General features: G+C 46.7%; 1 protein-coding gene across 6 annotated transcripts in view; it reads left to right on the forward strand.

Annotated features, from left to right (window-relative positions):
- Positions 1 to 26,017, forward strand: part of LOC140395489 (septin-9-like) — a 397,275-nt gene that overhangs the window by 365,481 nt on the left and 5,777 nt on the right. For all 6 annotated transcript variants that reach the window (XM_072483289.1, XM_072483292.1, XM_072483293.1 and 3 more), the window contains one exon: positions 3,591 to 3,687. In XM_072483289.1, the coding sequence (XP_072339390.1) occupies positions 3,591 to 3,687 (97 nt within the window). The remainder of the gene's footprint in view (positions 1 to 3,590; positions 3,688 to 26,017) is intronic.

The raw sequence follows: 26,017 nt of genomic DNA on the forward strand, positions 1-26,017 counted from the left end.
TTCTAAGTGAGGCTAAACCAGTGAAAAACTCCCCAGGGCCCCCAAAAATGACCCCGCCATGCAAAGATCCGCGAGATTCAACACAATCTCGCGAGACATTGCAAGTGGTGAGTGAGATCCCTTTTTTGGCAAATCTGCATATTATAGCAAGGCAGTAAGCCTTACTCTAATGTGTGGATTCCCTAGGTTTGGGGATTCAATCGGTTCGCCTCGGGGACCTTCGGCGAGCACTGTTTGTTGCTGGTCCCCACAAACGGGGATCAGACGGAACGGCACCGTAGAGGTCTTCAAGGGGATCGGAGGCCCTCAGCTGCATGCCCTTCAAGCAGGGTGGTGCCCTGGCACTCCTGGTGCCACCTGGGTAACCTGGTGGCATTGCCAATTGGCATGGGCACTGCCCAGTTGGCACAGCCAAGGTGTCAACTGGCATTTTTATGCGCACGCGCAATCGGGATATGGTTGCCTGGCATGGGTGTTGGGAGGTGCGGGGGATTGCCGGGGGACCCTCGCATATTGCGTTCAGGCTAGGGGGAAGGTCGGGGATTCTTATGGGGGCCTCGGAGTTCGGGATGGCATTTTAAAATTGCTTTCCGATCTCTCACTTCAACGGGGAGTTCCGGCGAGCGGAGCTCCCCATTGTAAAAAACGGGGCTGCGTGCGACCTCGGCCGAACATTCCTCACTCAGGTCCCTTCAACGCGAGTCACGTTGAATAGCCATGTGTTTCTCTGCAGTGCGAGTGCTGGGAAATACACGGCCAAACCTCCTCGCTCGGGAACTTGTTCCCTTTTGGGAAGATCACTCCCTAAGTGTAATTGAGTAGTGGGGAGGATCTCGCCACAGAGCTGGAAGGAAAACCCCCTGAAAAACCTGCGACAAATGAACTTAGAAATATTTTGGGAGAACCACACATTTTCCTGGCGGAGCTGATTTGCAGCCGGTTTACAATCCCCCTGGGAATGCAAACCGATGAGCAACTCCACGGGCCCGAGTCTCCCCAAAAATAGCCTCGTTGACCCATTTGCGTTTATTTACATGCTCCCTCTGGCATGCGGCGTGGACCTTGTTCCCGCCGCCGGGGGGCGGGGGCGTTAGAGCATCATGATCGGGTCGGCACCGAGCATGATCCCGATTTTGCCCCGACGCCCGATTCTCCGTCCGATCGGGGAATTCGATCCGGGCGCCCTGGAATGGACAACCTCACCCCTTGTTTCTCTATTGTCATAACTGATATTTGATAATTCTGAGAAAAAGGGCAATCATTCTTGCATCACACGAGCACTTGACCAGATTTACTCTGCCGAGACTGTACCCATCCTGATTAAAATATGCCCGGAATCGTGTGACTTTCATTCCAGAGTTAGGGGTTGGATTGGAGTCAGGCCTGCTGACGACTAAAGTACAGCATAGGAGGGCATTTGCCATAGTGGGCTGGTTAGGTGGCCTGTCATAGTTCTCTGGAACATATCAGTTGCTTTAGAAGTTATTATGCCTTCTATCATATATTATCCTTGCCTTCCGCTCATCTCCTCTTAGATTCTTATATGCTCCATGTCACCTCCATGTAGTCACTCACCTTGGGCAGATCTCCGGAACCATGGAGAGATGAAAAATATAAACTTCCAGCAATCTAACACAGCTCTCTCTTATATACTCGACAGTGAAAATGAATCATGGGCGCAATCTGCCCAACAGAGAATGGAGACCCATAGCTTGTGCGATTTGCTGTGTGTTTCCCGGCGGTTGGAGCCAAAAAAAACACCACCCTATTGAACGGCCATTCAGGTAGATCGGGGGCCCCAGCGGGGAAACACCTTAGTCCCGTTTTCTGCACTGAAGAGTTCTGCTCGCCAGAATGGCATCCCGATCTTGCAACTCCCAAACCACCCCCCCCAAGCCCCAACATACCCATAAGAGGATCATCGCCCGGGCACCCTTGGGCCCGATCTCCGTCGTGTGGAAAATGCTAGCTTGGCATCTTGGCAGTGGGAGCCTGGAAATGCCCATGCCAGCTGGCAATGCCACCTGGACACCTTGACCGTGCCAGGCTGGTATTGTCCAGGTGGCATCAGCAGTGCCAGTGTGCCACCCTGCTCAGAGGGAAAGCGTCTGGGGGCCTCCGATGCCCTGGGGGACCTCTCCCCATTTATGGAGACCAGCACTGAATGGCGCACGCCTGAAGTCTCCAAGGCGAGGGGGTTAGATTCCAGGTCCTGGTTAGATCTAGGGAATGCGTATTAGAGCGATGCTAGCTGTCTCATTCAAAAATGCAGGTTTGCCAGAACGTGATCCTGCCCTCAATGGGCAGGATTCACATTGCGAAGTCTCGCGAGATCACATTAGATCTTGCTAGGCCTGGCGAGCTGGGGATCCTGGAAAAGGGATCTACCGGCCACACCGCATTCTTTTCTGGCGCAACGAGGCCGGTACATCTCGCCCCATATTCATAAATCCCATTTAATGTGTTAATATCCCAGCTGCTATTGATACTGGACAAGTAAAACCCCAGAGTGAAAACTGGTTTGATAGATCCCAACTGTGACGCAAAGTTACTGAACAAGTTCACAGGAGTCTGCGGATGAACATTTAATAGAAAAAATAAAATATTTATTGAACAAGAAAAGTTAACTGTATTACAGCATACAAATAGGTTAGACAAATTTCAAAGCAAACACAAGAAAGCGATTCCTTTACCCCAGAAATATCTTTACAGACACATGAACCAGTGAACATTTAGCACCAGCTTGACACTTGGGACTGGCACAATTGCAAACTGTTTTCTTCAGGTGAATTCCTGAACATTCACTTGATACTTCTCACCCAATTCGTACCTCTCCCCAAGACACCCAAAAACCACCCTCTAAACTCACTGTTTTTACAATTACAGAGCAAAAAAAAAAAAGAGTTCCCTAAACTCAGCCTTCCAGTCACAACTTCGCTTTTCATAACTGATTATTCAGTTTCTTCTCAGAGAGCTAACCACCCTTGTCTTCTTTCTCTGACACACATACACACACATACTCTGCCCTCCCCTTAGTCCCTGGAACATTGTTGTTATGGGCAACAGTAAAGCTTTTCTACTTGCTGAATGTTCAACCCTTTTTTAACCCATCTTGTCCTGATTCTGCAAAATCTGTCCCACGTGTTTCTGGGTTGTTCTCCTCCTCCTCCTCCTCCCTCCCCCCCCCCCCCCCCCCCCCCCCGTATCTTAGGCAACCACAGCCATCACGTAACTGGCAAACCCAAATCCGATTGAAGAGTTCCTTGCTGAAAGTAATGTGGGATGAACGGGCATCCAACTCAAAATTCTTCTTCGCTCTCTTCCTCACCCGACTGTGATTAGGGAAAGACCTAGGTTGGCAATGTTGGCAAAAATTGTAACCAGTACATTTAAAAAGGTAGCCACAGTCAATATTGGAGAGCGGTAAGAGACAAAGAAAATCTTGCCGTATGGGATCAGCGAGGAGACTAAACATGGCATGATGTTATAGATTTGTGAGGGCAAAGGTATATTAGGAAAAAAAACTGATTTGCATTCAGACAGAAATTGTCTTCAAGGCCACATGTTTCATATTTTGTTCTGTTATTTAGGCAATGGTACCTTTTGCAGTGGTTGGAAGTAACCTCGAGTATCAGGTAAATGGAAAAAGGATTCTTGGCCGAAAAACAAAGTGGGGAACTATTGAAGGTAATTCTAAAGATAATTTTAAAACATTCAACTCTTAGTTGCCGAATTGAGTCATAAAATGTTATAGCACAGAAACAGGCAATCAATTCTGTGCCAGCTTTTCTCCGTTTGGAAGATCTGCCTAATTTGCATTCTCCTGCTATCCACTCATATAATTTAATATTCCACTATATTAAGCAACTAGCTTTTAAAATAAATTTATGGGCACTGATTCCCAACTGTTGGGAAAATACATTTTCTTTTCTCACCTACGCTTGTTCTTGCGATTATCTTAAATTATTATTTTCATAAACCCATTAATGTTTTGTAGACTGTATGATAATTTCTATTCTTGTTGGTTTAAAAAATACTCTTTGTGGCTTAGGTTACAATTATATTAACAGAGACCGCTTTCATAATATCCGAGAAAGTCTGTGCTGTACATTTGCTATTGCTTTTAAGACCTCTTTTTATATGATGTTCTAAAAATTGCACACAGCACTTTATCTGTGGCCTAAATTAGACTTTATAATAGGTTTTACACTACTCATTTGTTTTTGGATTTTGTTGCTAACTTTTGGTTGGCTCTTAATTTGGTTCTGTTTAATCACGTTTACTCGAGAGTCGCCAGGTACCTTTCGACACCGCCACAAGGTTCAGAACCGAATACTGATCAATGACTCGATACACCAGTTAGTAAGTTCAAAAGCAATGCTCATTTATTTACGCACAGTCAAATCTACTCATGCATAAACTCTACAAAACTAAATTACCACTATTACAAAAGCCTATACTTAGATTTGGGCGCCCACTCAGTCAGAGGAACAATGGCCATTGCTCGATTCTGAGGCTGCTGGGTTGAGCTGTTTACAGGGTAGCAACTAGGAGCGTCTATCTCGTAGCGTGACTTGGGACTTACTTGGTCTGATGCAGCTGCTAGGCAGGTCTCTCTCTTCGGTGAGAGCCAAAGCCAAAGGAGAGCGTTTCTCCCTTGGGGGATGCCTTTTATACGGAAAAGGGCTTCGCGCGCTTTTGGGCGGTCCTTGAACCTGGCCTAAACTAATTGGGTCTTTCCCAATCATCTGTATCGATTTTCCTCCAATAGATGAGTGGTTCCCTGATCACTGGGCGTGTCCTGGTGACTGTCAGTCTGTTTTGTCTTAGCTTCTTCTGGCACCGCAGTCTGCCCTAACATTGTGTATCTATATGTTTCACTTTTGTCCGTGGAGATGGCTCATTAGTATGTAGATTGTTTGGTAGTTTCTGTCCTGTCTGAGAGTTTAAGGTTCCAATCAACAGACCGAGCTTGCACCTGCTTGTTTCTTAGCATTGTCCAATTTTCCCTGCATTCTTTGCAGGTGTCCATTTTGTAATCGGGATGGCTACAATTTTATATCCAAGTATGTTATATGTTCTAAGTACAAAATGAAGTTTTGTATTTGACTTTCTTATTTTGCTACAATCTTTTCATGTCGTACATGTAAGCAGGGTCTTCTATTCTGTTTAATCTTTTGCTGAGGTATCAGATGAGTTCATTCATGTATCTAGCAATGGGACTTGTCCCATTATTGACTGTACATGAACAAAATTCATTACATGCTTCCAGTCGAAGAAACTTGCTTTTTTCTGCGCCCACTAACTATTTAGCTGTTCATGGGGTCAAAATCCTCTTCTTTCCACGTACCCTTGGACAGAATGGTTAGCACCGTTTCTTCACAGCGCCAGGGTCCCAGGTTCGATTCCCGGGTTTGGGTCACTGTGCGGTGTCTGCACGTTCTCGCCGTGTCTCTGTGGGTTTCGTCCTGGTGCCCCGATTTCCTCCCACAACCCAAAGATGTGCATTAGGTGGATTGGCCATGCTAAATTGCCCTCCGTCCAAAAAGGTGAGGTGGGATTTGCTGGGTCATGGGGATGGAGTGGAGGTGTGGGCTTAAGTAGGGTGCTCTTTCCAAGTAGTGGACTACATTTCTAAATGTCGTCTCCGGCAGGAAATGAGGTGTGATTCCCCTCGGGTGGGTTGTCGTGATCCACTTCTCAATCCGCCCTCACTCCGAAATGTTTTTGGAGCCAGGGATGATTCGCACTGTGGGACCCAAAGAAGCCAGAAAGGCCAGATCCCCAAAAGATCTCAGAAACAGCACCCCTACAATCACTGGCCAGACCCCCCCCCCTCCCAGGTGAGCAACACCCTACTATGAGTTCGCCAAAGGCACCCCCATTCAATACTCTCCCCCATTGATTTACCCCCCCCCCCTCAGGACCTGCTCCTCCTCCCTCCAACCCCCACAGCACCATGACATTGGCAACCTTGTTGGCACTGCAAGGCTGGTGGTGCCAGGCAAGGTGCTGGATTGGCACTGCCAGGGTGTCAGGGGCCGCACTCCCTGGACTTTTTCGGAAGGACGTCAGAACAGAGGAAGCCCAGCCATCAAAAAACTGTGGTTAAAAACAACACCTCTTTCTGGGAAGAACAAAGAAAAATACGGTTAGAAACAATATCTGCTCAAAAGAGGAAGCATTCCAGAGTTAATGGACTGTGAAGAGCTATAAAAACAAACAATGCTAACCCCACCTTTGAAATAGCCTTGGCCTATCATTCAAGAAGGTCGTAAAAGGTAAAGGACGGTGAAATTGATTGTAAACACTGCAGTTCAATGCTTTTAGACTTCTCAGCAAGCCCAGAGGCTTGAAAAAGTTAAAGGTGAATGAAATTGAATGTGAAAAGGGGAGATATTTACCTTCATCTGACAAATCACTGATATTGACATGCTGGGAGAGAAGTCAAAGGTTTGAAGGCAACAGAGGGAAGATTTTTAACCTTCACCGAACAGATCTTTGAACGTGACATGTTGGGAGAGAGTTCAAAGGTTTTCCAGTGTTACACAGAGAAGACTTGCCACACAACCCCCAACCCAGGAAAGACCTCTGACCTGAGCCCCTCCAGCCAAAGCCCTCTGACACCCACCTCCCCTGAAGGAACCCCTCGGCACCCTGGAGGCAAGTGTAGACAGGGTACTCACCCGCTTGTTCCTCCTCAGTGCCGGAAGAATGGGAAACTGATTTGCGGCAGTCTGTTTTGGGGCTCTCCCGCAATTCTCCTGAAGTAGCGGGATTTGCGCCTGGCGCAACAAGGCCGAAAATTTGTTCCCATTATCTTTGTCGTAAATCTATTTTTAAGTGGTATTGTCCCAAAAGCTTTTAGAAAATGTCAATTTTAAATTAGAAAGCTTAGACTGACTGATCCATAGTTGCTGGGCGTACCTTTACACTCCTTTGAACAAGGTTGTAATGTTTGCAATGCTCATATGACACGGCCTTCATTCCGGGGATCATCTTGTGAACCTCCTGTGGATCACCTCTAAGGCCAGCACATCCTTAGAAACTGGGCCCAAAACTATTCACAATATTCCAAATGGGATCTGACAAGAGCCTGATGCAGCCTCAACAGCACTTCCCTGCTCTTGTGAACTAGTCCTCTCTGTATGAATGCTAACATTGCATTTGTCTTCCTAACTACCAACTGAATCTGCACATTAACCTCAAGAGAATCCTGAACTAGGGCTCCTAAGTCCATTTGTGCCTCAGATTTCCGAAGCTTTGAGGGGTGGCATGTGGCGCAGTGATTAGCACTGGGACTTCGGTGCTGAGGACCCAGGTTCGAACCCCGGCTCTGGGTCACTGTCTGTGTGGAATTTGCACATTCACCCCATGTCTGTGTGGGTTTCACCCCCGCAAGCCAAAGATGTGCTGGTTAGGTGGATTGGCCATGCAGAATTGCCCCTTATTTGGAGAAAAAAAAATTATTGGCTACTCTAAATTTAAAAAAAAGATTTGCGAATCTTTTCCCCATTTAGAAAATTGTCTATTCCTCTATTCTTCCTACGAAAGTGCATAACCTCACACAAATTTTTCCATATTGTATTCCGTCTGCCACTTTTTTGCCCACTCTCTTAGCCTGACCAAGTCCTTCTGCATTCTCCTTCTTATAAATTTTAAATGCTTCAAGTGCCTGGATTATTTTGTCTTTCACTATGATCTGTGCAGCAGTATCTTCCTTGGTAAAGCCATGCATCTTGCCTCCAGGTATAAATCTTTTCTGGACCCTAATTTGGCCCACTCCTTTAATCACCATATTGTTATTTGTATGCCTGTGGAAGACTTGTGGATTCCTTTTTTATATCAGCTGCTAGTCTCATCATACTCTCTTTCCTTCTCTTGTATACGTTTTCACATACACTCTGAATTTTTTTTTATTCGGGCCCCTTTTGTAAGGGCCACGAAGAATCCAGCACGAGTTTTAAGGATACAAAGTAATAACATTTATTTACTATAACATATACATAACAGTAGCAGTAACTTCCCTTGCTACATACTCCTTCCTGCTGGTTCCTGAACTGGCCAGCTTTATTTATACTAGGCGTTTACTAGTGGTTTCTCCGCCCCCCTCATTGGGGAAGCTCATACTCCCATAGGATTGTGGGATAGTCATTTGTCCCCAGCCAATGGTAAGTAGACAGGTTATAACATCCCTCCCCCCCCCAAAGTCCAAGGAATCCACCGAAGACCCTGGCGAAGGAGGGCGCCGGACTCGTTTGGCCGCAGGCCGGACACCATTTGCACGCGGCGCTGGATCAGGCGGCGTGTAACGAGACGGAGACCGGCACTTCCGTGATGAACGGCGCAACGGTTGTACATCCAAGGCCCGTGGACCCGAGGATTCCCCCTCTGATGCATCCTGTGTCTCCATCTCGGAGTCAGTGTCTGCTGCCTCCGTCATGTCAGCGTCTCTATCTCCATTCGTTCCCATAACGACCTGCGCAGGCTTCGAGTGAGGCACCAGTGGAAGATTGTGAGGACTACCTTCCCTTGTCTCTGGTCTCTGCGGCTGTTGAAATGAGCTTCGGGGGCGGGGAATCTTTTGAGGAGATGGTCTTCTGGACCGAACGTGGTCTACATGTTTTCGCTGGAGATGACCCTGGGCTTGCACTTGGTAAGATATAGGGCCCGTTTGGCGAAAGATTACACCAGGAACCCATTGGGCACCACCAGCAAAATTCCGAACGAACACTGGGTCACCGGGCGCAAACTGCCGAATCGGCCGATGCCGAGAAAATCCCTGTCCCTGCCATTCTTGTGTGCGGCGTACCTTTGCGCCAATTTCCGGGAAAACCATACAAAGGCGGGTGCGAAGTCTCTAGCCCATTAGGAGTTCTGCGGGAGCTACCCCAAGCACTGCATGGGGGGGTGGTCCTGTACGTAAACAAAAAGCGAGCCAGTCTCGTGTCCATTGATCCGAAAGACTGCTTCTTTAGGCCTCTTTTGAATGTCTGCACTGCGCGCTCTGCCAATCCATTTGAAGCCGGGTGGTAAGGGGCAGTGCGGATATGGCGGATGCCGTTCATCTTCGTGAACCTCGCAAACTCCTCACTCGTGAATGGAGTGCCGTTATCCGTGACCAGCACCTCGGGGAGGCCATGCATACTAAACGATAAACGCATCTTTTCAATTGTTGCGCAGGACGTTGCCCCCTGCATCTTATGCACCTCTAGCCATTTGGACTGGGCGTCAATTAGTAGAAGGAACATGGATCCTTGAAAAGGGCCTGCAAAATCTGCATGCAAGCGTGCCCAAGGCCGCCCTGGCCATTCCCAGTGATGTAGGGGCGCGGCCGGCGGAAGCTTCTGATGCTCCTGGCAAATGGAGCAGTTTTGGGCCACCTTCTCAATGTCGGTGTCGAGGCCTGGCCACCAGACATAACTCCGGGCCAACATTTTCACTTTGGTCACGCCTGGATGCCCATTGTGCAAGTCTCTTCGTATCAGCTCCTGGCCTTTTTCCAGGACAATCACACGCGCCCCCCACAAGAGGATGCCGTCTTCCACGCTGAATTCTGACAGCTTGGAGGAAAATGCCCGCAACGTGCCTGGGAGCTGTCTATGCTGCCCACCATACAGGACTATGTGCCGAACCTTTGACAGGACTGGCTCCGTCTGGGTCCACTCACGGATCTGTGATGCCGTGACAGGCAAGGTGTCCATAAAATTTAGGGTTGCAACCACCTCACCGGTCGTGGGGGTCGACATGGGGCCAGTCGATAAAGGCAATCGGCTCAGTGCGTCGGCATTTGCTATCTGCGTACCTGGTTTGTGCTCCAGAGAATACTCGTCTGCAGCAAGCAACATAACCCAGCGCTGGATCCGTGCAGAAGCAATGGGCGGTAGTGGCTTATCCTCTCTGAAAAGTCCCAGCAGGGGCTTATGATCAGTCACGATAGTGAAATGGCGGCCATACACGTACTGGTGGAAGCGTTTCACCGCAAAAACCACTGCCAGGCCCTCCTTCTCGATCTGCGCGTACTTTTTCTCCGCTGCAGTCAATGTGCGGGAGGCGAAAGCTATCGGTCGTTCGGCCCCGTTCTCCATCTTGTGGGACAGGACGGCCCCAATACCATACGGGGATGCATCACATGTGACGAGCAAAGGCTTTCCAGGATCATAGTGGGTTAGTAACCCAGACAACGACAATTGTTGCTTTACCCGCCGGAAAGCGGTTTCTTGCGGCTGACCCCAAACCCAGGTGCGATTTTTCTTTAGCAGAAAGTGCAAAGGGGCCAGCGTAGTTTCCAGATTGGGGAGGAACTTCCTGTAATAGTTTACGAGACCGAGAAAAGAACGAAGATGCAAAGTGTCAGTCGGGGCGGGGGCATGTAGAATTGCACGCACCTTCTCTGCGACGGGGTGCAGCCTTCGCGGTCCACCCGATAACCTAGGTAGACTACTTCCTTTGCCTGAAATACGCACTTTGTGCGACGTAAACGGACTCCAGCCTCCGAAAGGCGTCTAAGGACAGCCTCCAGATGTTCAAATGTTCCTGCTCCGACGTCCCTGGAATCAAAACGTCATCTAGGTAGACAGCCACACGTGGTAAACCTCTCAAAATGCCCTCCATAACACGTTGAAAAATTGCGCAGGCAGAGGATACTCCAAAGGGCAACCGTGTATATTCATACAGGCCCCGGTGTGTATTAATCGTTACATATGGTCGGGAGGCAGGGTCCAGCTCCAACTGCAGGTAGGCGTGACTCATATCTGATTTTGTGAACGAGAGTCCACCTGCAAGTTTCGTGTAGAGATCCTCTATGCGAGGAATTGGACATCGGTCGAGTCGGGAAACCGTATTCACTGTAAGTTTATAGTCGCCACACAAGCGAACTGTGGCATCTGGCTTCATTACCGGTACAATTGGTGCTGCCCAGTCAGCAAAACGGACGGGCCTGATAATACCCAAACTCTCCAAACGAGTGAGCTCCCCTTCTACCTTCTCGAGCAAGGCGTAAGGCACTGGGCGCGCCCGGAAATAGCGCAACGTGGCTCCTGGTTCAACTTGGATACGGGCTACGGCCCCTTTTATTTTCCCCAAACCAGGCTGGAATACATCTGGGTATCGTCCTAGCACCTCAGTCAACCCTTCAGAAACTGTTTGGAGGATGTGCTGCCATTGCAACCGCAAATGGCGCAACCAGTCACGACCCAACAGGTTGGGCCCATGGCCGCGCACCACGATAAGTGGGAAGCGCCCCTCCTGGCGTCCATAGACAACAGGGGTCATTGTAGTTCCTGCAATGTCCAGTGGTTCCCCCTTGTAGGTGGCCAACCTGGCCTGTGAGTCGGTTAATGTAAGGGTCTGTATACCCTGCTTGATGCGGTCGAATGTCCTCTGGGCGATCACGGAGACCGCTGCGCCAGTATCCAACTCCATCTCAAGCGGGTGGCCATTGACCCGTACTGTCACCTTAATGGGGGCCACACGGGGAGAAGAATCCAGCACGAGTTTTAAGGATACAAAGTAATAACATTTATTTACAATAACATATACACTTTGTATCCTTAAAACTCGTGCTGGATTCTTCGTGGCCCTTACAAAACTGGCGACGAAGGTTAAAGTGAATAGCTGTCTACACTGCTGAAGCCACCTCCCTGGATTTTTGTTGGATACAGGTTGGAAGTTGTTTTCTATTATACCATGCCTCTGTACGGACGTTTGGATGTTTTTGATGCTGCGCTGGAAAGCTGGAACCAGTACGCACAACGGATGCGTTACTATTTCCGGGCAAACAATATCACCGAAAACGAGCGCCAGGTGGTCATATTGCTTACGTTTGGGGTGATTAGGAGCCTTACGTACCCAGCTGCGCCGGACACCAAAACGTTTGATGAACTTGTGAATATAGTGGGGCAACATTTTAACCCAACCCCGTCCACGATAGTGCAGCGTTACCGGTTTAATACCGCTGAGAGGACCCCTGGAGAATCCCTTTCCGATTTTCTATCCAGGCTACGCAGGATTGCGGAGTACTGTGACTATGGTGAGACCTTGTGAGGAATGTTACGTGACCTTTGGTTTGCGGTATTAACAATGCGGCCACCTAGAGAAAGTTGTTAGCGGAGCCAACATTGACTTTTCAACAGGTCATTCAAATCGTATTGTCCCGAGAGAGCGCAGAGGGAGGAGTACAGGAGCTACAGGGAATGGAAGCGCATGCCTTGGGGCGCAACCCCTTCCGTCCGAAAACATCCCCCCGCACTCCTGCGGTACCTTGGGCAAGGCAACGTCCGGACCGACGCCAGTGGCCGTCGGACATTTCTCCCCGAAGGGAGCCTTCTCCAGAGCCAATGGATGAGGAGCCATGTCCGTGTCAGACTTGTAGGCGCCGACCCCATCGCAGACGGCGGTCCTGAGGGCGTACCCAGGGGCCGTACCTTCCATGTGGATGAACCTGCGGCGACTACTCCTGAGGACGTGGAGACGGAGGACGACTGCCTGGCTGGGGACTAATGACAATCCCACAATCCTGTGGGAGTATGAGCTTCCCCAATGAGGGGGGCAGAGAAACCATTAGTAAACTCCAAGTATAAATAAAGCTGGCCAGTTCAGGAACCAGCAGGAAGGAGTGTGCAGCTGCTGTTATATATAATATGTTATTGTAAATAAATGTTATTACTTTGTATCCTTAAAACTCGTGCTGGATTCTTCGTGGCCCTTACAAAACCCTCCCTCTCCACTTTGCAGGAATATCCTTTATCTGTGCCTGAATTCTGGGGGAGATCTTCCTGCCATTTCCGCCAGCTGGATCTTCCGGTCCTGCCAATGGAGAACCCCAATTGCCGATTTCCCGGTGGCGCTGGGGGGACTAAATGGTAAATCCCATTGGCAGTGGTGGGACCAGAAGATTGTGTAGCCAGTCAACAGCAGGCCTCCTCCTGCCACTAAGAAATACACCACTGAGGATGCAAGAAATCCCCCCAATATCTGCCCTGGGAGATGGCCATGTGCCGTTCCACCTGGCCCATATTTGGGGAGGCCGTTGGATGCTGGGAGCCGGTTAGATACAACATCAGCCGGATTTAAGAACACACTTAACTGTGAAGGACCCAGATCGCGGCATCTCACGCGATCTGGTTAGATCTTGTGAGGCATTCCGGCCATCATGAATCCCGGGTGAGGCCTCTCCCGGCATTTCCTGGCCATATCCCGCTCTGATTCCAGCGGGACACGGCAGGTCGATCGCTCCTAATGTTTCTTTTGCCAACATTTGATTCCAATTTATCTGGGTCCGATCCATTCTTAACCCATTGATGTTGACCTTCCCCTCGTTAATTATTCTCACTCTGGATTGTTCCTTGTCCTTTTCTGTAACCAATCTAAACCCTAATGATACAATGATTACTGTTCCCTAAATGTTCCCCTACTGATATTTTATCCACATGACCCCCCTCATTCCTAACAACAAGTCCAGCAGTGCCTCCTTTCTCATTGGACTGAAAACATACTGCTGTAGACATCTTTGCTGAACACACACTGTGAACACTTGCCCCTCTCTGCTCTTTACACTCTTGCCCCTCTCTGCTCATTACACAACTACTATCCCACTCTTATCTATCGATAATTAAAGTTCCCCAATATAACTACCCTATAAGGCTTGCACCGCTCTGTAATTCCCTTGCAGATTTGTTCTTCTACATCTTTTTCACTAGCTGGTGGCGCGTCGAGTACACAGGGCAACATAATTGCACAATTTCTGTTCCTTGGCTCCAGCCAAATTGATTATGAACTGATCCCTCTGGGACATATCTCTCTCTCTCCAGAACAGCAATATTATAATTAATGAATGCTAGCACTCCACCCTTTTCCTTCCTTTCCTATCTTTCCTGAACACCTTGTATCCAGGGATATTTAATACTCAGGTCTACCTTCCTTTGAGCCAGGTCTTTTTATTGACTTTGCATCACAATCTGTGCCTGTAACGCACCAATCTTATTTGCTGCTCACTGGGTATTCACATACATGCACAGTAACCTTAATTTAGACAATATTACTTCCTCCTGTTCCTCACCAAATAACCTCCTATTTCCACTTAGTCCACTCCTGTCTAATAAAGAACTTCTATCACGGCCTAGTATTCTCACTTTATGCACCTTATTCCGCTTTTCCACTTCTATACGCTAGTGCCCACTCCCTCCGGCAACAACTTCCCCAACCTTTTTCCTCATGCATCTGCAACTTCACTGTCTCAGAGCCGCACCGTTTTCAAAAGTTTATCCAATTGAATTGGAAGTTTTTTTTTCTCAGTTTCTTCGCTGTTTTGTAGTGAGAGCTTGGGTTGAGTTAGATTGATTACATAGTGTTCATAGTGTGTGTTCACCAGGTTTGTAAAATTTAAACACAATTAACCTTTTATTATCAACTGTAATTATAATTAAATAGGCAAAAAAAAACAACTAGCTTTCCACTATCTGATTCCCAATTACCACCGCTTCACCCCCAGCCTCTGCACACACAGACAAACAACACAGAAGGGAAAGGGTGGTAGGAAGTGAAGAGGAATAATAATACAATTAAATGATTAGTATCATTGATTCAAATGCCTGTCTTCCAGTGAGTTTCTTTCTCAAGGTTAGGCCTTCAGTTGGGTACTTTCTTTTCCTTTAGCTTGTAATAACCTTCACTGCAGACTCATGGAGGCAGCAGGCAATCGGAAGCCGAGAGAGGGAGAAAAACAGCTCCTCTTCCTTTGAGAGTCTAGAGTCTTCTGGAAGATTCTCTCTGGGGGGGGGGGAAAACACCTTGGCAGGAACCAATAGCTGATTGTGGTCAGGCAGAACAGTGTCCCTGGCCAACTCATTGGTTGCCAGTTAGCCAATTGAAATAGATTCCCTCCGGTCTGCTAGGTACCGTAAAGTCTGAGTTCGCCCTTCCCAAATATTAAACTGGAGAACAAAATGTTCCAGTAAGCATGCTGTTTGAAACTTTGAGTCCTCTACTTCCTCCACTTGACTTAAAGGTATATCTCAATTATTAATCCGCAGACCAAAAATAAAAGAAATGGAACGAAGGAAATATCAGGAAGGACTCCTCCAGAATACAAGGAGCAGTGTGTATTCCTTCTATCATACTAAATCTTTTTCTTCAATTGTTCTTGCCTCCTTCCTGCATTAATATTTCCTTGATTGCTAGACTGACTGTTACAACTTTCCACAAGCTATTGTTCACTACCTCTTCAATGGGAAATTCATACATCTTCCTAACTTCCCATGTTTACAGTCTGCACTTATTTCTTGATTAACAGCAGGTAGCATGAAGTCAGAGGAATAATATTCCATTAATTACAAACTATTCAAACTAAAGCATGTTGACAATAAAGTTCAGTCACACTGCCCATTTTCAGCCTCAAGTCTTCTGCTCACCATGTGAAAGGAGAAAAATATGCAGGCATTCTTTACCCACATCTGAAGCAGGGTGGGTAGTTGCCATTGCACACGCAATCAAGGAACCCAGCACCTGTTTGAGGCCTATACAGGATTGGTTTGCCCAAAGGTAACCAGCTGTTGTAAACCTCGCCGACGTGACTGCAGTCTTGGACATAATGAACATACCTGACTGTAGAGCTGGGAAGAATCGGGTTAACACCACCTGGCCCCACATTACTGCTCAGGCTCTGGTCCTTGCTCTCCATCACTCACAGAACCTGATCTCCTCCCTACCCTGCTCATCCTTACCTTTGCTTCCTCTCCCAATCACCAATTGATCTTGACTGCCTGAACCGAACCCACCCCAGTTACCTGAGGGCCGCTGAGCAGCCCAGTATTAAAACCCTGATTGGATCACACATCATGTGCTACTAGCAGTTCTAGATGCCACACCTTAGAAAGGAAATAATGACCTTGGAGGGAGTACAGCATGGGGCTTACCAGAATGATACCTGTACTCCTTGTGTTAAATTACAAGGAGAAATTACACAAACTAGGGTTGTAAATTGTTGACATTCAGAAAGTTGAGCCATTTGATTGAAGCTGTCCAGAATATTTAAAGAAATGTATAGGGTAGACTGAGAGAAACTTCTGCTCAATAGGAGGCAAGAGTCTAAAAATTAGAGGCAAGCCTTTCAGGAGCGCAAACACTTTCATACGCAAGGCTTTGGAACTTTTCCACAAACTGCAATTGATGCGAGATCAGTTGTTGATTTTGAATTTGCGATGGAGAGATTTTTGTGAGCTAACGGTATGTAGGGATGTGGGGGGAATGTGGGCACACGTTAGGTCACAGATCAGCAATGATCTCATTGGATGCTAAAATTGGATTGTTGGGCTAAATGACCACCACCTGTCGCTGTGTTCTAATACTTTGTCAGGGAACACCGTTGCCAGTTGGTTCCATTATAATGATATCCGAGTCCAGAATTCAGGGAGTTTCACAGCTTCATCGTCAGGCACAGGAAATTCATTCTTCACTTGCCAGAATTTCAGAACCTCTGTCAATGCAACCTCTGACAAATTGCAGTTCACTGGATATGGGCATTTTTCAGCCCATGCTTGCTGTCGGAGAAAACGGCGACATGAGCTGAAAATATGGCGAGAATTGGAAAACCCTGGGGACAATTCTCCGAGCCCCGTGCCGGGCCGGAGAATCGGAGCAACTGCGCCACGAGCCCCTGACGCCGGCGCGCGATTCTCCAAGGTGCAGAGAATCTGCGCTGGCGCGCCGCGGGCAACTGGACTCGGCGGGCCGCCGATTCTCCGGCCTGGATGGACCGTGCGGCAGCTCCGACATGACAGAGTCCCGCCGGCGCCGTTCACCCCTGGTCGCGACCGGCAGGAACTCTGCGGGAACGCTCGGGGGGCGGGGGGGGAGGGCGTTTGGGGGTTGGGGGGCTCCTTCACCGGGGGGAGGGGGGGGGGCTCCGATGGGGTTTGGCCCGCAACCGGGCCCACCGATCGGCGGGGCCGGTGTCTCCCCCTCCGGGCCTATTTTCCGCCACGGCCGGCCTCTGAACACCGACCCCATGTTGGGTCGGGGCCGGTGTGCGCAAGAAGTTCCCCGTGCATGCGCAGGAGGGCGTGGCCCAACTGCGCATGCGCAGGATTGAGTTGGCCCAACTGCGCATGCGTGGGACCCAAGACGCCGCATCTTTTACACGGCGCCGGGTCTCTGACGCCGCGCCGAGGCCCCACCCCCGCAAATCTCGCCACGCTCCTGCCAGCCCCACGGAGGCCCCAGAATGGGGTCTGGGAACGGGCGCCGCCGCCGGAGTAAAACACTTCGTATTTTACTCCGGCATCGGCACTTAGACTCCTGTTGGGAGAATCCCGCCCCCAATTATTGCTGGTGAGTTCACATTTCCCGATTTTCCACGCCCTTCACCGGTAACGTCACGAGGTTCACGACACAAAGGGCGAGATATTCATTTTAATAGTTTAGCACGTCATGTCGGCGAGGTTTACAACAGTAATTTGAAAACGTGAATCAGTCGAGATCCCTCCCCTTCCTAGGCACGAAGCTAAGTATAGCCCCCGGGGCAGGAGAGAGATGGACATGCCCTGGCAGCGCCCTGGCACAGGCAGCCTGTCAGGGGTGGGTCCTCTGGGTGGCACCATGGGATGCATTCCCTTTGTGTGTTTGAGGAGGGGTGATATCTGTGATGGGGGCGAGCGCCCCCGAGATTGCGGACTGGTTGGGAGCAGAGGAGAGCCCCTGATGCCTGTGATGGGGATCTGGGTGCGGGAGTTGCTGCAGACCATTCAGTTTCTGGGCTGATCAGGGCGCCTTTTAAAGATGGCGCCCTGATCTCTGTGGACTGGACCCCCCCTCCCCCCGGTCAAAGTGACGGCGTAAATCCCGTCCACTGATTTTCCTTCCTCTCCGAGATGCTCGCGATCTGGAGTTCTCAGTCGTAGCCTGATGCTTTGGAAAAGAATATGGCAAGATGTATCATTCACACACTTTTATTTTCCAACTAATTCTGAGCCAATATTGTAAATAGATTAAAGAAATTTCGACTTCATAAACTATATTCTGATTTATTCGACATCAATACACCATTGGCTGTGTCTGTTTCCTTTTGTTTCCCTGTGTCTATATAAAGATTTGTACATTTCTGAGTCCGTTTTTCAATATCTACAATCTGATTACAAATGTGCACCCTTCGATGTATTATTGTTAAGTCCGTTTTACATATCTAGTATTCTCGTTCTTTTTCTGATAAGATACATCTTCTGGTTAGATACAGTCATTACCATGTCAAATTGTAAATCCTCAACAACTTTTTCATTGTGTTTTATACATTGCCTTACTTAATAGTGTAGCAATGGCATATGTAAAATTGTTTGGTGTATAGAATTCTTTCCGATCTTAGCCCTTGTAGCCTGATCATCATTCTTTGCAATAGCAAGGGCACTCATTTAAGAATTTTGAAAATAGATTCAGGAGTAGTTTTTAACTGTTTGAAGAGTAAAGCCATACTCAAACCAATCTAAACATTTCACAAGTAAAGTTAATCCTTATCAGAACCTTCTTGAGCTGTACATGTCTGGTCTCCAAACGAAATACTGAACCTGGTACAGTGCATTACCACTGATGCTAATTTTGCAATAGTACAGTTTATAATCCTGCCGTAAGACTCATGCTGAAATTGTTTTTTCATTATTGTCTCAGCATTGTAGAATTCTAGAACCTGTTGTTGCACAAACAAAACCGTTCTTTATTTTCAACATTTAATGGGATTCCAACTCCATTCGATGGTCTTAACTATTTTTTAAGATATGATCTTTGTTCCTGAAGGTGTTTTACTCAAATAATTCATCGAGCCCAACAGTCTTCACATATCCTCTTTGCACTGAGGACATGGTGTGTACTCAAGTGGATGAGACTTTTGTATGTCAAATGCATTGTCTTCACGAGTGATATCTTCACCAGTGCTGTCATCAACAAGTGCCCTCTTGTGGCTCCCAACACACAGTTGACTTTATTAAGTTTCAGTTTAACTCTTCCAGAGGTTTCAATTATTTTCTATCTGCCACCTGTTCCCTTTTTTGACATACTGCACATCATTAAGTCATCCATTGTGTGCCCCTGCTGTTGATGTGCTTATATATCATATAGATTGTTTTGTAACACACTTCGAGTGGAAGCATTGCCAAAGGCATCTGGTAAAATCTCACTCCCTTTTTGCCTTGAAGGTCATCATTTCTGATTTTGCATTTGGCTGCTTCTTAATCCCTTTCCTTCCTCTTGCCTGAGTAATTTCAATTCCCCGCTGCACAAATCTTGTGGTTTCATTTTTATTTTGCTGTCTTCCCTCAGCCACTCAACTTTAGTTGAAGACCAAGACTTGCTTTGAATTTTATTATAATACTAATTCTGTCAATTAATTAAACAAATGTATAATTTTATAATATCATTGCATATTGATTGCTTTTTCCATTTTCTGCATGTGACATGCAAAGCATGTTTAATTCAAATTTAATTTACAATTGCAGTATTTCTGGAGCTTATTCATTATTGTACCCACTTTCAGATCCTCTCCTTTTGTAAAATGTTATTAATGCTCATGTTCAATCCCAAGTAATATATGGGAAAATTAATTATTTTCCGGTGTTTCATTAATTTGTGCAGATCATACACTAAGCCACTGTATCTTTTTTCAATTTTCGGCAAGGTCTCTGGTAAAGATAGGCAAGATGAAATTTGAAAATGATCAATTACAATATCTTGTTGTCTACTTGATTGTTTAGTTTCTGTTTCCTTACCTTAGCTTCTGTTTGGCACTTTGATCCACCGTTGAACCATAAAGGGAAAAATAACTTCATTTTACAAATTTCCAGCCAGTTTATAAACTTTGTTGTGGAAGACAACTGATAATTAAAATCCCAACTTTTAACTAGTTGATTCATTGCAATATTGATGGGTGTTAAGAAGACCAAAGCCAACTGGACAATTATTAAAATGCCTTGAAGAAAGGTACATTGTGCTCAGAATATTATTGCTTCCCAATTACCTTTTGTTGGGCTTCAACCCAAGTCATGTGGCCATTTCCAGTCAAAGGTTACTCTGAGGGATGATGGATGTTCCTTTCAAGGCATTATGCTTTCGTCTGCCTCCAATCAGGCAGTTCAAGGTGGCAGAGGTGAAGGTGATGAAAGGAAAGTGAAAGAGGCCTACATGTCCAAAAACAATTCACAGACAGTGGAAGACTTTGTTTAGCATTGTCACTGTTGGAATGTAGGAAAAGCAGCAGGAAAACTGCAGGCAGCAAGGTCCCCCACACAGCAATATCATAATGATCAGATCACTTTTGTTCAAGTGTTGGTTGAAGGATCAGTTTGACCAGGAAAGTGTCACCTACAGCACAGAACGAGAAGAAAGATATGTGCTAATAGCACCTTTCAAGGCCTCAGGACTGCCCTGCTCCTCTTTTGAATTAACAACATAGCATATTTTATCTTCATCTCTGGGGGGCAAATGGGGCTTCAATTTAATGTCTGATCTGAAAGATCGCACCTTTAAAGTCAGTACTCCCTCAGAGGGATCAACTTGGAATTTTGACCCAAGTCCCTGTAGACCTGAACCCCCAATCTTCTGACTCTGAGACGAGAGGGCAACCGCTCAACCAGAGCCGATGCTTGATGTGCTCTGTGCAGCAGAATACTGCTGAAAAGAGAAACAAGTTACTGAAGCTTTTCATTGTGCACTAATCAGGACAAGAGCAAGAATACCAAATTTCAAATGATCACAACAATCACAGTAATAATAAGGAGAAATGGAGGCCGATCATTTGGCCTTTCCATGGACAAAGCAACAGTGAATATATGCTCCCCAAGCTTCTGGGCAATTAAAAAAATGTGCAAGAATGTACTTCTCTTGTTTGCAGATCCCTGTATAACAATGTACTATATGTCACGTGTATAATGCGCGACAGATTTATCTTAAATGGGTTGTTTGTGGAGCTATTACTGCACTCAGGATTATTGAATGACATCTAACCAGAGATGTTTTATTGTAGGCTTTGCAAGCATGGGATGGTTGAGCAGAGCCTGTACTCTATTGCTAACAACCAAAGAAACATGCTGTTTAATTTGATCAGCCAATCACTGGGATGTATAGCTTATGTACCTGGCATTGCATGGGCACTGAAATTCATACATTGCAAACATGAAATCTTCCATTAACCAGCACAGTCGGGAAGTGTTTCAGAATTTATTTTCTAAGTTGGTACTAAAATTTATACCTCTATGTATTTGAATGGGAGGATGCAGATTTATTAAATGGGTGAGCATTGGTTTATCCAATGCAGCACTTATTAATTTCATTGGTAAAAATGAAAATAGTTAGTTCCGCAGTAAATTAAATATTTGTTAATGTGCAAAACATGCTCATTAACTCTGATTTAGGCTTTTCTAATTTCCCCCTCACTCTGACATCATCTTACAACTGTCGACTCTAATTCTGTCAAACTCTCACAAGTATTCTATGTATCCTCCTTATCAGTTAATACTTCTCTACTTCCTATTGCCAGTTTTTCTGCTCTCCACTGAATTTCCCCTCAGATTCCCATCCCCCTGCCAATCTAGTTTAACCCCTTCTCGACAGCATTAGTAAACCTTCCTGCGGGGACATTAGGCCGAGTCCTGTTCCAGTGTAACCCGTCCTCCTTGTACAAGTCTCACCTGTCCCAGATCCAATACCAATACATCAGGCGTCTAAAGCCCTTCCGCCTACTCCATTTCTCCAGTCATGTGTTGAACTGCTCAATCTTCCTCTTCTTATCCCCATTAATACTTGACACAGGGATAACCCTGAGATTACTGCTCTTGAGATCCTGCTTTTTAATTCCCTTCCAAACTCCATAAAATCCACTTTGAGGACTCCTCACTTCTCCTACCTATGTCATAGCTCCCAATGTGGACCACCATCCTCCCCCAAAAGAATGTCCTGCAGATGTTCTGTGATGTCTTTGACCCTGGCACCAGGAAGGCGACACACCATCCTGGAGTCGTATCTACGGCCACATAAACACCTGTCTGCTTCCCTAACTGTGGAATCCCCTATTGCTATATCACTTTGAACAGACAAACAAGGAGCAGGAGTAGGCCATTCAGTCCCTCGAGCTTGCTCCGCCATTTAATAAGATCCTGACTGAGCTGATAGTAGCTTCAAATTTGCATCCTGCCTAATCCCGATGAGCTTTCAACCCCTTACCAAGAATCTATCCGCCTTAAAAATATTCAAAGATTCTGCTTCCATCACCATTTTCAGGGAGAGAGCGCCAAAGACTCCCAACCACCTAAGTGAAAGATTTTAACCTCCTCTCTGTTGTAAATGATTTTTTTTTTTTAACTGGATTTCAGAAATTTTGCTCATGAGAGTTTGTAGCGCACAGTTTTTATGCCACAGTTCCCAACATTGCAACAGTGATGATTCATTGGCTTAGAAATGTTTTGGGGAATTCTGAAGTTATGCATATGCAAATTTTGTCAAGCTTACTTATTTTGTCAGGTGCTGAAATTTTTTTGTTTAGTGAACAATCTGTCAGTTGGATAACAATAACTGCAGTAAATATGAGAAGCCGAGAACTTCTGTGCAATCCGATACACAATCTGATTTTTAAAAAAACGTTGTTAACTTGTGCCTGGAGATCAGGGCCAGGATTCTCTGGCCTCCCAGCCACGTGTTTCTCAGTGGCGGGAGGCAGCGCGCCGTTCACTGGCGGCGGGATTCTCTGTTCCCGCTGCTGTCAATTTGAATTCCCATTGAAGCCACCCCGTGTCGGGGGGGGGGGGGGGGGGGGGGGGCTGCCGGTGGGACCTGAGCACCTCGAAACCAGCGAGCAGCCGAAGAATTCCGGACCAGGTAGCGTTATCTGACTAGTTAGTATCAGCTGTTTTATTACCAATTGAATATACCATTATAAAGATAGTGCATTTTCTTCTGCCCTCTTGTGGTTATTTGATGAGTTGAAAGTTTTTATGAGGTAATTTTATCAGAGAGGTCAATAACTTTTTGTTCGATTACTTCCCGGTGGATATATACAACAAATTAGTTGTGTAATATCTTTAACATAGATTATACAAGGTTTAATCAGATTTAAAAAAGAATGGTTTATAAGAGGGATGACAAAAGCCTGGTCAAAGGTGGTACAAAAAATGTTCAGTTTTTTAAAAAATTGAACCACAGCAGTTAACAAAAATTTCTCTTATGCACAACTGTGGCTCTAAGTGTCTGACATTCTTGCCGTATTTCCAATGATCTGCCATTCGTCCTGTCACTGCTGATACCAGCAAAGCGAAAGCTAAAATGTAGCCAGCTAAGGGTTTGGCTGGGAAATGGTATGGCCTAGGGCGCAAAACACAATGGCATTGTTGCGAAATGGGTGTTTTTCATTCAGTTGCGATCAGCTTTTATTCCATCTTATCCCTTTCCCAGTAAATGAGGTGGTACGTTTAGAGTTCCAAAAGTTTTCAAAGCTTCTTGAGAGTAATTTTGCTATCTCACTATAGAAAAACATAGTGAGGTACTCCATGAATTAGGTAATGATCCTGGAGAATACCATCCAGTTTGTTTTGGTCCCAGTATTTGAGTGCTGCAGAGTTCGGTTTGTGAACAAAATCAAAGTGGAAACATTACAAATTAAGTTTCATGAGTCTTGGGGAACACGGTTACAGATAAATTGATTTGCATTGAATGCCTGCTTGTATGAGCACACTCTGACTCTATTTCAATTATTTAGCCTATTTATTATGGTGACATGCACTGGATGCTGTTAGAGTTCCCTACTCAACAATATATTGTTGCAGACAAGAGTTGAGGGAGAGACTGGAACTCCAACTCTCTTCCCTTACTGCCTGTAATCAGTGTGTTTCTTCAAAAAGTAACACGGCGTTTCATAACCCCTGAGGAATGTATGGTCAAGTTGTGAGTTTAAATAGAGATTATTTATGCATGCATTCATCATTCACCCCGTATGCACCGCATCACTCATTCTCCAAGAATTCCAGTTACAGAGGATAGTGCACTTTCTTTTTAACCAATTATAAAAGAGCAGTTTGTAGTTCACGGGTGTGATTCTCCCAGTTGGCTGACAGCGAAATCGGGAAACGTGATTGGGCGGAGAATAGGTTCCGACACCAAACTCACGTGCACCGATTTGACGCCAAATCACAATTCTTCGTCACCTCGACAGCAGCGTCAATGCGGTCCCGAACGCACGTGCAGTAAATACCGTTTGCTTATGATTAGCAGGCCTGACCCGGTATTCTCCGCGATTCTCTGCCTGCCGTGTGCCGTGGTCCCGATGACTCAGTTCACTTGTGCTTTACAAGTCGAGAAACCAGTGGCTGCTGAGGGAGAGAGAGGGGGTACGGAAAGTGTCCAACATCACCATAGTTTGTGATGTTGGACTGTTTGCTGACAGTTGTGCGGCTGGCCGGGGGGTTTCTGCCAGGGCCGGGAGGAGCAGCGGGAGTGGCCAGGAGGTGGGCTGTGGGGTCGGGGTGGATGGGCACGGAACACCTTTGCCGCATCCAGAAGGGTAGCACGCCGCTGACAACCGATTATGAACCTAGGGTTATGGGTCGCATAGGTGTCCCCTCAGGCCACCCCACTAGGTGTCCTCTGGCCCCAGCTGAACCATCAGCTGGATGTGTGGCTCCAGCACAATCAGTGCCATCTTGTTGGCTGGGAAGAGTGTGTGGGGGAATTGTAATGTGTATATGCGGCTGCAGCTTGTCAGCCTCCTGTGTGTCGATCTCGGACCTGGCGAATCCCGCACTATTTTTCATTTGGATTGATTGCGTTCCACGTGGCGCCGGTGCTAGCTCCTCCACAGTCGCTGAATTGGTCCAGGTTCAGAGCCAATTTTGCTGTCGTGAAAGTCCATGACTCCTGCCCGGGCATCAACACTTAGTCTCAGGAATGGAGAATACAACCCCACGTGTTTGGTTCATCTTCGGAAGAATTATGTTGCGGGCCCATTGAAAGTGTTTTCACTTCTGAAGGGGTTCAAATAGCTGGAGACAAATATCAGGGTTGATGAGATGGATTTGTCATCAGGTCGCAAAGTTTGTTACTTGTTTTCTTTCCAGAAGGTTAAGATTTGTCCTGGAAAGAAATCAGGCTGGGAGACTGGCAGACACTGCACCGGCACATGGAAAGAGAAACCTACTCAAGCCCACATCTCCTCACTATCCCCGTAACCCAGTAACCCCATTTAACCTTTTTGGACACTAAGGGCAATTTAGCTTGGTCAATGTACCTAACCCGCACATCTTTGGACTGTGGGAGGAAACTGGAGCACCCGGAGGAAACCCACGCACACACGGGGAGAACGTGCAGACTCCGCACAGACAGTGACCCAAGCCGGGAATCAAACCTGGGACCCTGGAGCTGTGAAGCAACTGTGCTAACCACTGTGCTATAGTGCTGCCCTAGCTATGATTGTCTCACTGGGAAACTTTATTTTCTATAGCATCCTCATTGCTCCATCAAGTCTGGCATCCATCTCTGATAATCCTTCTCCTGTTGAGCGAGTAAAGGTTGTCGCTTTGTGCCTGAGAAACCCATTTACATTTGATGACTTAGACATGTTCGTACATCCTTTGCCTGTTCAGAAATTGCAAAAGTCACCTGACCTTCGGCAGCCACCTTGTAAGTGGCTTTCTTTATAAAAAAGGAGGTTAATTCCAGAAGATTACAAACAGATTAAAGTCCATGATATAAAGTTATGGAGAAGACCTGCCTGTACTGGGCATGACGATATGTTTTGCCTATTCTGAGATTGGAGTCATCTGTAGTTGGGTGTGTCATGAGATCATGACGGATATTAGATTTATGAATGTTGCGGTGATGTCCACCTCTGGACTGGAGTAGAGGCAGTGTTACGCTGCAGGAGAGAACCCTCTTAGAGAGATATCAGTGCAATAAATGCATGCAGAATTTGTGCACTGTAAGTTTGTTTTGTGTTCTTATTGTTACAGGCATGATTGCAATGTGAAAATATATGATGAGGCAATGAGGTGACCGA

The sequence above is a fragment of the Scyliorhinus torazame genome, chromosome 18 (assembly GCF_047496885.1).
Source record: "Scyliorhinus torazame isolate Kashiwa2021f chromosome 18, sScyTor2.1, whole genome shotgun sequence".
NCBI classification, from domain to species: Eukaryota; Metazoa; Chordata; class Chondrichthyes; order Carcharhiniformes; family Scyliorhinidae; genus Scyliorhinus; species Scyliorhinus torazame.